At 39.1% G+C, this 16,286-nt stretch overlaps 1 protein-coding gene across 2 annotated transcripts in view; it reads left to right on the plus strand.

The window, feature by feature from the left end:
- Nucleotides 1-16,286, plus strand: part of SLIT2 (slit guidance ligand 2) — a 405,585-nt gene that overhangs the window by 364,462 nt on the left and 24,837 nt on the right. For both annotated transcript variants that reach the window (XM_040237917.1, XM_040237918.1), the window contains 3 exons: nucleotides 7,480-7,573; nucleotides 14,068-14,205; nucleotides 14,313-14,553. In XM_040237917.1, the coding sequence (XP_040093851.1) occupies nucleotides 7,480-7,573; nucleotides 14,068-14,205; nucleotides 14,313-14,553 (473 nt within the window). The remainder of the gene's footprint in view (nucleotides 1-7,479; nucleotides 7,574-14,067; nucleotides 14,206-14,312; nucleotides 14,554-16,286) is intronic.

Below are 16,286 nucleotides of genomic sequence, written 5' to 3' on the forward strand. Positions count from 1 at the left end.
TCTGTAAAAACCCTATCTCCAAATAAGATCCCATTCTGAGATACTGAGGGGCTGCACCATATTTTTGAGGGGAAACTAGAGGGGGGACAAATTCAACCCATGACACTACCTCACTATATTTCAAGCTCTGGATTTTTGCCCCAGAAAACCTGATCTTTTCAGTGTTCTCTGTGTCACTGAAAGGTAGTTCCAATCTTCATCCCAGTCTTCTAGAAATCTAGAAGTTCCAGACAGCTTCCTCTCTCCCCTATGCCCACCCAATCCAACACCAGTTCCCATCTCTCTTGTTTCCCAAACGTCTCTCCAGACTATCTACATCTCCTCTACAATCACCTGAGTACCAGCTGTGTCATCTCTCACCCATTTGTATCTGTCTCCATGCAATCCATCCTCCACCAGAGCCAGAATGTTCTTTCCAAGATAGAGATGTCATCTGGCCATCCTCCATCATAAAACCCTTCAATGGCACCCACTGCTCATTAAGTAGACATTCTGCCTTGTAACCCCTGCTACCCTCTGTGACCTTCTCTGCCACCATGCTCTCCCAGCTCACTCCCAGTGTCTCAGAGCTCATGTTTTCCATGTCACCTCCTGCACAGAACCTCTGCCAGTGCTCTTTATCCCCTCTTCACCTGCAATCCAACCCCTACTTCTTCAGAAGAAAAAAAAAAAAAAAAACTCCTTTACAGTCAGTTGCCCTTCTAGAGCAAACCAGAGCACTTATTAGCTTTCATCACTCAGGTTATTTTATAGTTACTTGTGAAATTATTGGATCAATATCTTTCTCCTCCTGCCATGTATGAGCTCCATGAGAACAGGGATATCATTTTTTGTTATTCACCATCATACTCCTAGCATTAACACAAGTCTTCTTATATAGTATGTACTCAAAATATATAGTGATGTTAAAATCTGGTGGTTGGCTACCAGAATCATTTGTTTAAAAAAAAAAATGCAAAGGCAGATCTCACCATAGATATCAGGCAAGAAGTTTTTTAGAAGAGTTCTAAAACTATTTCAGTGAGTGTGGTAATAAGGAATGCAAATAAAAAGATGGCTTAAGATACCAGAAGTACAAATGAAGATGAAGGAAGGGCCGCATGTGTTTAAGAAGTAGAGAACTTTAAAATTAGTTCCATGGATCTAAACTGAAGCAGGACACAGGCCCGCTCCAGGCACTGTTTCCCGTAGGAACCATCAAGTACATTGAGATTGCTGCCTCGTTGCAGTAATATGCACAGTGTTGGTACCTCAGTGGAATTAAGGTACATGCCGACACTGTTCTTTCTTACCATTGATGCAGTAATATTAGGCATGATGCTTCCTTTGCTGACTTGCTATCTGCCTTATCTATCTCCTTAGAAGCACTTTACCTTTAAAAAAGATAGCCACAGTTGACCTTGCACAACTTCAATTCCAGAACCTCATTTTACTTATAAAAACCGGGGGCCCAGAACAATGAAATAGTTCACTTCTCTGCAACCAGTCCATTGTTTTATATCAAATAAGTCGCAGGAGATTATTCCAAGCAGTGACTCAGTAACCCACATGTCATTTCACCCAAGTAATAATTGTTTCTCCCCAGGATCTCTTTATGCTGGTTCACTCTTTACTCCAAACGGAGCATTAACTCTGATGATCCAGCTTTTATTGCTCCACTCACAAGGTGACTGTAGCATTTGTCACCCAAATCAGGGCATGTATATGTGAGTGCATGGGGACACTATTGAAAATCACCCTGGGACAGCAGCTATAAAGCAGGAGTGTCCGGAGCAAGCCAGGACATGCAGTCATATTACTGCTGCATCAGATTCTTCAGAAAGGCCACATATACAGATGCTCAGTAAGCAGTGAATTACAGCTTCTTCTGGGCTCTGAGCATAACTTGTAGGAGAGGGCATCACTCCTGCCTTACTGCGTCAACAGCTCTCATTAACATAACTGTAGAGCTTAATCATTTCAAACCTCACTGTCTGCCATACTTAACTGACAGACACAATCAGGAAGAGGTGATCTAAAACCTAGATGTCACTTTCTTACCAGAAAAAAAAAAAAACCCTCTGTTTAGGACATGTGCTGTTCTTTCTTCACTATTTTCAGTTGATCGTTCACTAACTTTGGTTATCTTGAGAAGGTAACAGTACATTCCCTGGTTGACTCCTCTGTTTCTTCTCTAAAACACAGGCAACCAGCCAACACATACACAGAGCTTTAGCTTCTCATCAACAGAAAACACGGAAAGCTAGAAGCACAAAGAAGATTAATTTGCTCGTGTGATCAAAAGTGAAATCACAAATGCCAGGCAATGATTGGGTTCCATGCTTATTGTTTTGTCATTGGGGAATTTTAAGGGCTCAGGATGAAGTGAAATAAATAGGATTTACTGGGATTTTGTGGAGTTGGTTGGAGCCAAATTATGAATCCAACGTTTGCCTAGACTCTGTCTCTTGATAGATTTATGAGCACTGAAATTTAACCTGTGTCCAACCACATTGCCCTTAACCACTCCAATGTCCTCACTTAGCTTTCCCCCAATGCCATGTTAGAACTGAAAGACCTGCTTATAAATTAGTAGATTACAGCTCACCTTTCCATCCATTCTATTACCTCACACACTTCATCATTTCAGGAGAGGAGGGAGCCCTTGATATGATATCAAGAAGGCCTTGGATCATCAAAAAAAAAAAAAGGAAAAGAAACAGATTCAGTTAACTTTCCTTTCCTTTATTTTCCCCCTAATTTTTCCACTAACTCAGTACTAGCTCTGACTATACATACATCAAAAAGAAAAAGTACATAATATCCTCTCAATACTCTGAGGTTTGGGAGAAATAGTTGAGTAGTAGTAACAATTAAAAGCATATGAGTGCATTACTGTTAGAGCTTTTTGTTTCCATTCTTCTCAGAAATCTAACACAGTGTTCAAATGTCTAGTTTTCCTTTTACTGGTTTAGGACTAGATAAACCTCCCTGCATTTGTCTATGGGCTTGGTTCATTTCCCATTTAATATTAAGCTTCTATCTCTTACCACTGTGAGATGTTATTTGAAAGCTGACTTTCCCCAAATACAGCAGAACACAATTAGAAGAAATTCAAGAAACAGTTCAATGAAAACACTTATTTTTAATATTTAAAAAGTGTTTAGAGTGATGTTTAAAGGAAAGAACATAAGCTAGTTATTGTTAATGATGAGTGGCTAATCATTAAGTAGAAATTAAAGAGATAAAATATCTAAAGGCGGAAGTGAAAGAAGTTGAATATAGGTCAACAAGATAGAGTTCCTTCCTTAAAAGGCATGAATGTTTCTTTCACTAAATATTATTTTATGTCATTATTCCATACCCTAGAGAGATGTAACAGAGAAGGCGATGGCACCCCACTCCAGTGCTCTTGCCTGGAAAATCCCATGGACGGAGGAGCCTGGTCGACTGCAATCCATGGGGTCACTAAGAGTCGGACATGACTGAGCGACTTTGCTTTCACTTTTCACTTTCATGCATTGGAGAAGGAAATGGCAACCCACTCCAGTGTTCTTGCCTGGAGAATCCCAGGGACGGGGGAGCCTGGTGGGCTGCTGTCTATGGGGTCGCACAGAGTCGGACACAACTGAAGCGACTTAGCAGCAGTAGTGGCAGAGAGATAGAAAGACCAATATTCCAAACATGCTGCTCTCAATGATCTTCCAATCAAAGAAAAGAAATGAGGTAAACACTAATGAATACCCAGTGCATCCAAAGCAGTACAACCCCACAAGCCTACCTTATGTGATTGTCATGAACATTAAGCGATTACATATTTAAGTTTAAGGTAAGGTAAGGTAAGGTGAAGTTGCTCAGTCGTGTCCGACTCTTTGCGACCCCATGGACTGTAACCTACTAGGCTTCTCCGTCCATGGGATTTTCTAGGCAAGAATACTGGAATGGATTGCCATTTCCTTCTCCAGGGGATCTTCCCCACCGAGGGATCGAACCCGGGTCTCCCGCATTGGAGGCAGACACTTTAACCTCTGAGCCACCAGGGAAGCCCGATTACATATTTATGCAATGTTTAATTAAAGCAGTCTGATACACAGTGTGCATGCATGCTCAGTCATGTCCAACTCTTTTTGACCCCATGGACTGTAGCCCACCATGCTTCTCTGTCCCTGGAATTTTCCAGGCAAGAATACTGAAGTGGATTGCCATTTTCCTTCTCCAGGGAATCTTCCCAGTCCAGGAATAGAACTCAGGTTTCTTGCATCTCCTGCACTGGCAAGCTCTTTACCACTCTTTACCACTGAGCCACCTGAGAAGCTCCTCCCTGATACATAGCAGTAAGCACTGTTATACATGTTTATTAGTCAATAAATAAATACACAAAATACATGTGCCTTAAGAGAATCACAAGCAAACATGACATATAAAAATTATTGAAACAAATTGATGTATAATGCCACCCTTAATGACATGGAACAGATGGTTGAAAAGATCCAGGAAGATTTCATAAAGAATAGGTTGTATAATGGATGAGAAAATTGACAGCAGAACTTATTAAAGTTACTAAAGCAAAAGGAAGCACCGTTAACCCAAGCGTAGAGTTGAGATAAATTCATAAAATAGTGAATAGACACAGGCGACAAGAACATAGGATGAAAGATTGGGCTTTAAAAGTGAGGCAGACAGTAATGGGAAACAGATAATGCTTTGTAATATTTGTTAGTATTGTCATATTTGGTGATACTTAAATGAAGGTAAGTCCTTTGGAAGTAACCAGCCAGCTTTACCAGAGTCAGATGTGCATCTATGTGATGGTCTCAGTGATCTATCATACACAGCTTCAGCAATTAGCATTGCTGTTCTGATGGCTAATTAGTATAGTTATTAGTATTGATTAATGTGCTGCTATGGATTCTGAGTGGCTGAACTGAACTGAACTGATGGATTCTTATGGGCTTCCCAGGTGGCTCATTTGTTAGAATCCACCTGCCAATACAGGAGACGAGGGTTCAGTCCCTGGGTCAGAAAGATCCCCTGGAGAAGGGAATGGATACCCACTCCAGTAATCTTGCCTGGAGAATCCCATGGACAGAGGAGACTGGCAGGCTACAGTCCATGAGGTCACAAAAGAGTCGGACATGATTGAGCAACTAAACAACAACAACATGCTATTCTTTTAAGTTAGATTTCTTATAAAATAGTGAAGTCTTGATATTGAGGTAGCTTTCAAATTTAAGCTGGCATGCCTAGTCTTAGGGCTTCCGTGGTGGCTCAGAGGTTAAAGCGTCTGCCCGCAATGCGGGAGACGTGGGTTCCATCCCTGGGTCAGGAAGTTCCCCTGGAGAAGGAAATGGCAACCCACTCCAGTATTCTTGCCTGGAGAATCCCAAGAATGGAGGAGCCTGGTGGGCTACAGTCCATGGGGTCGCAAAGAGTCGGACATGACTGAGTGACTTCACTTTCACTTTCGCCTAGTCTTAAAGCTGTTGTTTAGTCAACAGTTTCTTAGATTGATCTCCTTTCTCACTCCTTACCACCTTAAGTTTATGGAGAAATACTTAACAGAGAATAAAGGGTTAATTCCTGTTTTCTTCTCTTAGAAATGAAGTTCTTTCTCTGTGTTCTGTCTCCAGCTCAGACTTTCTCTACTGGTAGATTGGGAGCTGATTGAGAGCAGAGTCCATTACATCCATCCTTATAAGCCCCAGCATCTAGTCCAGTTTCATCTAGTAAATCCTTATGAACTGTGGTTTAGAATGTCTTAATTGGATTGGATTGGGTTGGATTAGATTAGATCACAATGAATAAGAAGTAAAGCATTTCCTCTTATCATTTTTCAAATAACTTATTTGGGTATAAAGTGAAGCATACATAGAATAATATTTAAACTGCCTTAGATATAGACTCTTGTAAAGAGTCTGTATCTAACTGGATAGATTTAATCTGAAAACTGACAGCAGTTTCATCACAGTAGCTTGATAGATTATAATGAATACATTCCATCAAGCAGTATCATTTAAAGTAATACTAGTTGAAAGTAAAAAGCTTTAAATAAACCCTATTTAAAAATAGCTCATCATGTATATGTTGATAAAAATTCTTTGTATCACAGATTTAAAGACACAGAAAGTCTTCTTATAAAAGAAATATATGAGACTTTTAGTGCAATTAGTTCTCTTTAAAAGACAGGAAAAAAACTAATTATACCACATTGATGTAATTCCAAGCTAAGTACATGTATGTAAATCATGGGAAAAGATCCTTGAAGTTAAATGATATACCAAATTTAGCTGTTAGGCAACTATTTCTCCCATTTGGCTAAGTATTCCTTAGAAGAACAGTCCGTAACAAAGAGATTTGCTTCAAACTCCTGATTTTTTAACCAATGCTGCTTTATACACTTTGAACACATAAAAGTTCTAATTGTTTCTTGGAAATGAACAACAGCTGCCTATAGATGTATTGCTTATTCATTTATTTACTGCATATAAAATCATTTAAAGGTAAGGTAGAAAAGGAAAGAACTTTTAAATCTTATATCTTTCCCATTATCTTAAAAATCCACACAATGATCAGGAAAGTGTTCTCACTGAAAATCATATTTGATCTAATGTGTCTGAAAATAATATTTGATTGTGTTATTTGTATATGAAATATCCTGATAGATAATCAGACATGCAATTCAGCACAGAGAGTCTAGAACAGACATGGTTATGCTTGTAGTTCTTATTTATGGATGACAATTATTCTTTATAAACTAGTTGATGGAAAGAAGCGTACATTCTCTATCTTGATTGATTCTCCTTTTGCTGTTTTCTTTCTGTCATGATGGATGTAGCTGAGGCGTATTTCTGTTGAGCTTTTCCAATAAGTCATAAAAGGGAAACAGTCTTTTTTTCTGGGCTTATAAGACCTTGGAGACCCTGAAGATTTGAGAATTATTTTTTTTTCAAGTGTAAAACAACAGAGTGAGCCAGATATAAAAGGATGCCTACCAAATGATTCTATTTACATCAAGATCAAAAGCAGGCACAAATAATCTATGGTCAGGGTAGTGGTTACTTATCCTTGGAATCAAGCCTCTGGTAAATGATGATGGTAAATGGTGTGTTTTCAGATATGGATGCTGGTTATATGAATGGGTTCAGTCTGTGACCATTTGTTAGCTGTTCATTTATCTTTTGAATATATGTTATACCTCAATAAAAAGTCCAAATAAAAAGGAATGAATAAAAGTAAAGGCATTCATATTTCCTTTTCCTCCAGTATACTACATTCTAAAGGGGTTCCTACCACTCTCAGTTTACAACAGTTGTGTTGTCCCAAGTCATAGAAGTGTTTAGCAGCAGGACCAGCATTTTGGATCTCCTGCTTCCGTATCTTGTGATTTTTTAGTTTTGCCAATCACAAGCTATGCTTACCTCTCAGACCCATGACACGGCCTGCTGGCGGGAAAGCTTTTAACCTTTCTCTGTGACCTAATGCCATTTGCCCTGTTCACAGGAGAGCTGTGTGAGGAGAAACTGGACTTCTGTGCCCAGGACTTGAACCCCTGCCAGCATGACTCCAAGTGCATCCTGACACCAAAGGGATACAAGTAAGTCTGAGGCTGCACTGAAGCTCCTGCCGGGGGGAGGAGGGCCTTTCTTTTTTTAATTTATTTATGTATTTATTATTTATTTGGCTACACCACATCTTAGCTGTAGCATGCATGATCTTTGATCTTTGTTGCAGAATGTGGGATCTAGGTCCCTGACCAGGGATTGAACCTGGGCTCTCTGCATTGATAACTCGGAGTCTTAGCCACTGGACCACCAGGGAAGTCCCAAGGAGGGCCTTTGTTTAAGGAACCCTCTTCTTTCAGGATCTAGCCTCACACCTTTGCTCTTATAGGGCATTTTCTCCAGGGTTATTGGCATTTTTATAAATGTCTATTTACAATATGACCTTTTTTTTAGTACACCAAAGAGTTTCCTTTTGTTCTGTGACTTTTCAAGGGAAATTTTGTATGAAATAAAAGGGCCTTTGAATGTGTGTGTCTGTGTTTAATCACTCAGTCATGTTGGACTCTTTGCAACCCCATGGACTGTAGCCCACCAGGCTCCTCTGTCCATGGAATTTTTCATGCAAGAATACTGGAGTGGGTTGCCATTTCCTATACCAGGGGATCTTCCCAACCCAGGGACTGACACACATCTCTTAAGTCTCCTGCAGTGGTGGGTGAATTCTTTACCACTGGGCCATCTGGGAAGCCCAAAGTAGTCTTCAGTTCAATTCAGTTCAGTCACTCAGTCGTGTCTGACTCTTTGTGACCCCATGGACTGCAGCACACCAGGCCTCCCTATCCATCACTGGAGTTTACTCAAACTCATGCCCATTGAGTCGGTGATGCCATCCAACCATCTCATCCTCTGTCGTCCCCTTCTCCTCCCGCCTTCAATCTTTTCCAGCATCAGGATCTTTTCAAATGAATCAGCTCTTCACATCAGGTAGCCGAAGTATTGGAGTTTCAGCTTCAACATCAGTCCTTCCAATGAATATTTGGGACTGATTTCCTTTAGGATGGACTGGTTGGATCTCCTTGCAGCCCAAGGGACTCTCAAGAGTCTTCTTCAACACCACAGTTCAAAAGCATCAATTCTTCTGTGCTCAGCTTTCTTTATAGTCCAACTCTCACATCCATCCAAAATAGCCTTTGATTGTGTTTAATTAAATTCATTTGAAGACCCAATAGTGAAAGGCGTCCAGCCGTGCCCAATTCTTTGAAACCCCATGGACTGTACAGTCCATGGAATTCTCCAGACCAGAATATTGGAGTGGGTAGCTGTTCCCTTCTCCAGGGAATCTTCCCAACCCAAGGATCAAATCCAGGTCTCCCACATTGCAGGCGGATTCTTTACCAGCTGAGCCACCAGAGAAACCCAAATAAATTCTTAATATCTACTAGATGCTTTGTTACCTGAATGGAAGTCATCTTTGGTAAAATAAGTTTAAATTAATGTAACTGAAAATGTTTGGTCTGCAATAATACTTTAACTACCCAAATGGAGGAAGACAGAGTGACCATATGTCCCAGGTTGCCTTGGTACAGTCCGTTTATGTCTGTTGTCTCAGTGTAATTAATATTTAGTGTCTCCTTCACTCATGTGCGTGTTTCGTGGGATGATAACCGTCTAGTCAAGGCTATGGTTTTTCCAGTGGTCATGTGGTCATGTTGGACTGTGAAGAAAGCTGAGCACCGAAGAATTAATGCTTTTGAACTGTGGTGTTGGAGAAGACTCTTGAGAGTCCCTTGACTGCAAAGAGATCCAACCAGTCCATTCTAAAGGAGATCAGTCCTAGGTGTTCTTTGGAAGGACTGATGCTAAAGCTAAAACTGTAATACTTTGGCCACCTCATGCAAAGAAAAAAAGACTCTGATGCTGGGAGGGATTGGAGGCAGGAGGAGAAGGGGATGACAGAGGATGAGATGGCTGGATGGCATCACCAACTTGATGGACATGAATGTGGGTGAGCTCCGGGAGTTGGTGATGGACAAGGAGGCCTGGCGTGCTGCAATTCATGGGATCGCAAAGAGTCGGACACGACTGAGCAACTGAACTGAACTGAAAGCATCCAGTCATGCCAGCTAGCAATCTTTCTGAAATATGTTTGGTAGCAAAGGAAATTATTCCTTTGCCACAATTCTGTAATATTTTTGTTTGTTTGTTTTGGGGGTGTTGTTTTTTTTTTTTTGCCCAAGCTAATTTATTTTTAATTGAAGAATTGCTTCACTATATTGTGTTGGTCTCTGCCATTCATGACCATGAGTCAGCCATAGGTCTACATGTGTCCCCCCCGTTTAACTTCCCTCCCACCTCCTACCCCTTTCCAGCCTTCCAGGACGTTACAGAGCCCTGGTTTGAGTTCCCTCAGTCATACAGCAAGTTCCCATTGGTTACCTATTTTACACATGGAAGCATATACACTGTCACGTGTAGAATTCTGTAATATTTTAAGGATCTATCAACAGCAACTTCTTTTCTTAGACAGACAGTAGTTTAGAAATCATCTTGTAGGAATCCTTTATTTTAAACCTGAGGGAACCATGACCCAGAGAGGTCCATGGCTGTCAGAGGTCTCAGTGTTGCTCAGTGGTACAGATGGAACTGGATTTTATACTTCCCAGTTGGGTGATTTTTCTACTACAGGTTACCTCTGAGAAGTTTTACACTTTATCACCATGGTAGGTTGTTTGTTACAGAAGGTAAGCTGGATTCTCAGAAATGTTACTGTAAGGTTCAGGTTGAGTTGTGCTTACAGGAGACAACTAGCAAATAGCAATACTTGTTCCTTTTTTAAAATTTTTTTAATTTTAATTGGAGGCTAATTAGTTTACAATATTGTAGTGGTTTTGCCATACATTTACATGAATCAGCCATGGGTGTATATGTGTTCCAATCCTGAAACCCCCTCCCACTTCCCTCCCCATCCCATCCCTCTGGGTCATCCCAGTGCACTTGTTTCTTGATCCAGTATTTATTGAGCATCTGCCATGGGTCAGGGCATGTGCTAATATTGCCATCTTTTGTTTTTATGGAGCTTTATGGCTATTCAGTCTCTCATACTCAGGCTTAGTTGCTATAGGATTCAGAGAATTAAAACTTACTCAGGTCAGGAACAGTTTTATAAGAATAGATGGATTAGAGCTGGGACTAACATATTAATACTTGTCAACAGATTATTGAATATTCCAAGTTGAATGGGAGATGAGGTCATATCACCTGACCCATACTGCCTTTCGAAAATCAATCTGAATAAAATATTTATTCTCAAGTTTCATTTACAGAATATTTTAATTCAATTTGATTTAAAATTCATTATTTTAGAATATACAGTTGCAGCACCTGTTCATTTTATTTGATGTTTTTTTAGAGAAAATATATTTGATTCTACATTTCATTATATTTTAGTTTCCAACTGTATGTGGGAAAAACAAAAGTCTTATTGAAATCTTTATTTTATACAAAATGCTTCATTGCATTTTGTTCTTCCAAATCCACAAGTATATTATTTTAACTCTTAATGTCTTTGATCTCCCCTTAATGAATTTGGCAAATTGAACTTCCATCATTTACATAACAAATATTATCATTTCTTAGAGAAATTAATCAGAGCAGATGGTTTTCCAAAAGGACTTATTTGCAGGACAGGTTTCACAAAGCTTTGTGAATTATAATTACAAGATAAACTGTTAGTCAAACCTAATGGAAACCATTCAAAAATAAGTTCATCTTCAAAAAGGCTAACCCTTAGTTCAGTATCTTCAGTTACTATCAATTACATTGCATGCTCCTGATAGTACATTTTACTGGATTATACATTAACTGATTTAGGAACACATTGTTTTCAGCAGTAATTTGTGAGTTTGTATGTAGTTTAGCAGGAAACAGGATAATTCATAGTGTTTGCTATTACTCCCATATTATATATAATTGCACATTGTGGGAAAGGAAGTTGCAAAAATGTAAGTGGACTTAGAAACCAAAATTATATGAAGCTGCTAAAGAAAATCTCTACCAACAAATATTGTTTGGACAAGTTGTACTGTTCCTTCAACTACATTTTCTTATTGCTAAGCTAATAGAGCTGGTTTTAGTTCTCTTGCTTTATTCTATACCTCATAAATCTCCTAAATTGCTTTGAGATATTTTTAGACTATGATATGCTGTAAGTAGAATTTTCAAGCGTACATCTTACTTAGTCAGCTTTGGGGCTTCTAAATGATATATTTTATAGTCTTTGCTTTCTTCCTTGTTCCTTGTCAGATAATAGAGTTCAGGGAATGTGATACATTTTATTGATAATACAAACTTTAAGGAACTCATAATTAAATATTTTCTTCCTGTTTTGAAACTGCCTGAGGAGTCAAAGAAAGGCCAAAATGTTGATCATGATGTGCCTCTGAGTTCTAATGGGCTTGAAAAATAGTATCTGTCGAGAAAAGAATATAAAATAGCTCTTTGGTGAATACGTGGTTCTCTTATCTTTTACTTTGATTTCTCTTCTCAGATAAATAATTCAGAGTGTTTCAAAGCATTTCTTCTTTCTTTTAATGCTCTGTACTTGAGCAGCTCTGCTCACATTAACATTGATGGAAGCCCTTTTCTCAGGCCTTGTCCATCTTGTTGAGAATGTCTGTAGCCATTTAGAATCCATTTAACTTCAGGCTTGTTTACTTTGCTTTGTTATGATTTAGCACTAAAACCACTGGCTCTAGAGCAAGCATGCTTATGCAGTGAGCTCATTTTATTTCTTAATTCATACATGCAGGGCTGTCTGTGGTGCCCTTAGACGGTATATACTCTCATTTATATTAATTCATCAGTTCTCCAGTAACTCCTAAATCCTGATTTTGCATTTTCAGGCAAAACTTTTGGCATTCAATAATATTCACATTCACTAGAGTGTTTTTAACTATCCTCATTCACTTACATCTTAATGGCTTTGAAATAGAAAAGTAAATAATTAGTACAGTCTAAACCATGAAGACTTTTTTTAAATTATAAAGACTTATATAGAATTATTTTTTAAAACCTGTTATTTACTGATCATGCATTATATATAAAATGCTATGCAAATTATTTTGTAGATAATGTTTTTATTTAAACTTTTAACAAACATCTGTGAGATGGAAATTACTATATATGTGTTATAGATGGGAGGAACACACATAGATTAAGCAGTGTAGTCAAGATTACATACACTTCACAATGAAACCAAAATATGAACACAGCTCTGCCTAATTGCAAAGTCCAAATACTATTAGGCTAAAATAATTTCCTGTTTTGTATTAAGTCAGTAAACCCTTTCTTAAACTCCAAACAGAAATACTCATGGAAACCAATGTGTAAAGCTAATGAATCACAGCAGTAAAGTGTTGTTGGGTGGCGGGGTACAGAGGGAAGCTGCCAGAAGCCCCCTCCCTATTTATGGCCATATCTGTAAGAGTTCCAATGGCTTCACAAAGCATAGTTTAATAATCGCTGCACATGCCATATTGCTTTTCTCTGAGCACCTTTAAAGTACTGTGTCTTGGTTTCATAGATAGAATTCCAGTGGTCAGCACTGATGAAAAAGTTTTTAAAGGGAACACCGAGTAACTAATTTAACAGCAGAGAACTATGGTTAGAAATTCAGGCTTTCTTATCAGATTGCTTGGGTTCAGTTCCTGACTATGGCACACAAGTTGGATGTCCTTGGGCAAGGCACTTAATCAGTTTGTGTCTTGTTTCCTCACTTGTAGCAAGGAGTCATGGTATCACCAATGTCACATGCCTGTGGAGAGAATTCAGTGAATCCATATATGAAAAAGTGACTAGAACAGGGCTTGAAGCAATATGCTCAAAGAACATCAGCTGTATTATCATCCCTGGTTCTTCACCAGCTGTGCAGCTCCACACCACCAAAGTGAACAGTCTGAAAAGCTGTCCAGGGTTGGGTCTCAGGAATTTAGTATCACCTTCCCTGCTCTACCCAGTTAGGTCAGCCCCCATTCTGCCCTAACAAGACTCTGGATTCATGGTGAATTAGAGAGTATCTAATGCTAATATGTTTGCTTTTCATAAAATTATATTTTACTCTAGTGTATCCAGTCTCTATTGGAAAATTTAAAATGTTAATTGTTCTTAAAAATTTCCTTAAGGTTCTTAATAAGTTTTACAACACAACACTTTCATCATGTCAGTACTCAGATGAATTAGCTGGAAATAGAGGATACCATGGCCAAATAGAGTGAGAGAAGAAGAGAGGGAGGGAGGGAAAGAGGAAAGAATGAACCCCAGTGCAATTAGTCTAATCTTATTTGGATTGCGGAGGCATACTGTCATCTGAGAGGGGAAATTGCTGTTCCTCTGAGAGATCACAGTGAGAAAGCATGGAAAGCTTTGCAGATCAGTACTGTTTTCTAGGCATCTGTTAATGTTTAGGCTTTATGAGCTTGTTCTAAATACGTTTTCTCAAAGGCAGTACCAGTTTCCTAGCGGAAATGCAACTGTTGTGCTCATTTTGGCTCAGTTAGGTTTGAAACTATTTACCTGCTTGTTCAAACAGATGTGACTGCACTCCAGGGTACATAGGCGAACACTGTGACATCGACTTCGATGACTGCCAAGGTAACAAGTGCAAGAACGGAGCCCACTGCACTGACGCAGTGAACGGTTATACATGCACCTGTCCTGAAGGCTACAGGTAAAAGTGCAAGCGAATATTTGTATTTAAAGTATTATAGGACTCAATTCTTATTGGCAATTAAGTAACATCTAATCAACGTATTTTTTTTTCTGTTCATTCTTCAGTGGCTTGTTCTGTGAGTTTTCTCCACCCATGGTTCTCCCCCGTACCAGCCCCTGTGATAATTTTGACTGTCAGAATGGAGCTCAATGCATCATCAGGATCAATGAGCCAATATGCCAGTGTTTGCCTGGCTACCAGGGAGAAAAGTGTGAAAAACTGGTCAGTGTGAATTTTGTAAACAAAGAGTCTTATCTTCAGATCCCTTCTGCCAAAGTCCGGCCTCAAACAAACATCACTCTTCAGGTAAGGTTCCCCCACTACCAAGAGCTGATCTCATCTGAAATCAGCTCAGCTTCCAAGCATAAATGTGCGTGGTGGTTTCTGAGTGATGTTGTTTCTTAAACGGACAGTTACATACTGCATAGCATAATGACAGATGCCACTTGTGTGAAAAGTTCCTGTTAGTCTCTCTAACATTTCTGTCTGTCAAACCTAAACGGACACCACGTATTTTTATTCACTACTTGATCACATAAAATACACAAACACACACACACACACTCACACTGAGAAAGAGAGCAGCAAAATATCTTTGTTTTTGTGCTTAGGTAATGGCTTAGCATGAGGCACTAGTGGGAAAGAACCCTCCTGCCAATACTGGGTATGTAATAGATGCGGGTTTGATCCCTGGTTGGTTCGGAAGATCCCCTGGAGGAGGGAATGACAACTCCTCCATTATTCTTGCCTGGACAATCCCACGGACAGAGAAGTCTGGCAGGCTATAGTCCACAGGGTCGTGAAGAGTGAGACACAACTGAAGTGCCTTAGCATGCACACATGGACAATGCCGTTTGATTCATTTATTTCTGTGGCTCTGCAGTCCAGGTTATACACAGTGGGAGGGTGGGCGGAGTGGGGTGCTTTCCTTAGGAAATCTGCAGCTGACAAGAGTACAAATGAGACAGAAAACACCTTGACAGAATATTTAGCCAAGTGTCATTTAACTTCCACTTGAATTTACAAACTCAAATTTTAAGTCTTTCCACCAAGTCACCATTTACCTTTGAGCAAGTCATTCAGACCCCGATAGACAAGGTTAGACTAGATTAGGGATCATAAATTTACATGGGGCAGATTGCGGCTGCATGTTTGTTTTATCTGTTCAGCAAGATATTTCAATATGTTTTGAATTCAGATGTGTGTAGCCAAATTCCCATGACCCCATTCCTTATTTGTTTTACCCTGGCACTCCAGCAAGGGGCCAAGGCTTCTTGAGAAGTCACGAGGAATGGGACCCCGGAAGCCAGGCTGACGGTCTTTAAAAAGCCTGCCTCCCTAATTTCAAGCATTTGCCACCCAAGTTGTTATGAGAAGTACTCAGTGGTGTTTGGGCTAAAGTCCTAACTTTTCCTGGTCCTTGAAAACCTGAAAAAATCAGAAAGCAGAATAAAAACAAAGATTTCCCCCAATCATGGCATAATTTAATATGCAACATGAAAATCCATTGTGCTCAATACAGTCGCATTTCACATATGCCATAACAATTAAAAAAAAAAAATCCATAACAGGAGCAAAAAGAGCAGGTAAGTGAAAATCTCCCACAAAGGAAGTTCTAAGCACATTCAGTAATGTCAAGAGTTTCTTTTTTTTTTTTTCCTTTGGGGACTGGCTTCCTTTTTAAATTAATTTATTTTTTAATTGAAGCATATTAAGTGTTTCTTATTATTGTTTTTAACAGAAAAGAAATGTAATCATTTTATTCCTGATTAGATTTTATCAGTGTTGGCTGAGACAATATAGCTTAATATATAAGAAGGGAAACTTGATTCACATTAGGCACTGTGAACTTGATATGGAAAATATATTTCAATTTTAATTTTCTGAAGTATAAATTCTGTAATGTCCTTATTTTTGCATATTTCATGACATGAATCTTTAAGCTTTAACATTGCTAATATGCATGGAAAGAGAGTAAATACGTGTTTATGAATGTAGAAAAACGTTTTGAAGTTCTTTATGAATTTATTTATAACAAT

This window comes from Oryx dammah, unplaced genomic scaffold (genome assembly GCF_014754425.2).
Source record: "Oryx dammah isolate SB20612 unplaced genomic scaffold, SCBI_Odam_1.1 HiC_scaffold_3, whole genome shotgun sequence".
In the NCBI taxonomy this organism is placed as follows: domain Eukaryota; kingdom Metazoa; phylum Chordata; class Mammalia; order Artiodactyla; family Bovidae; genus Oryx; species Oryx dammah.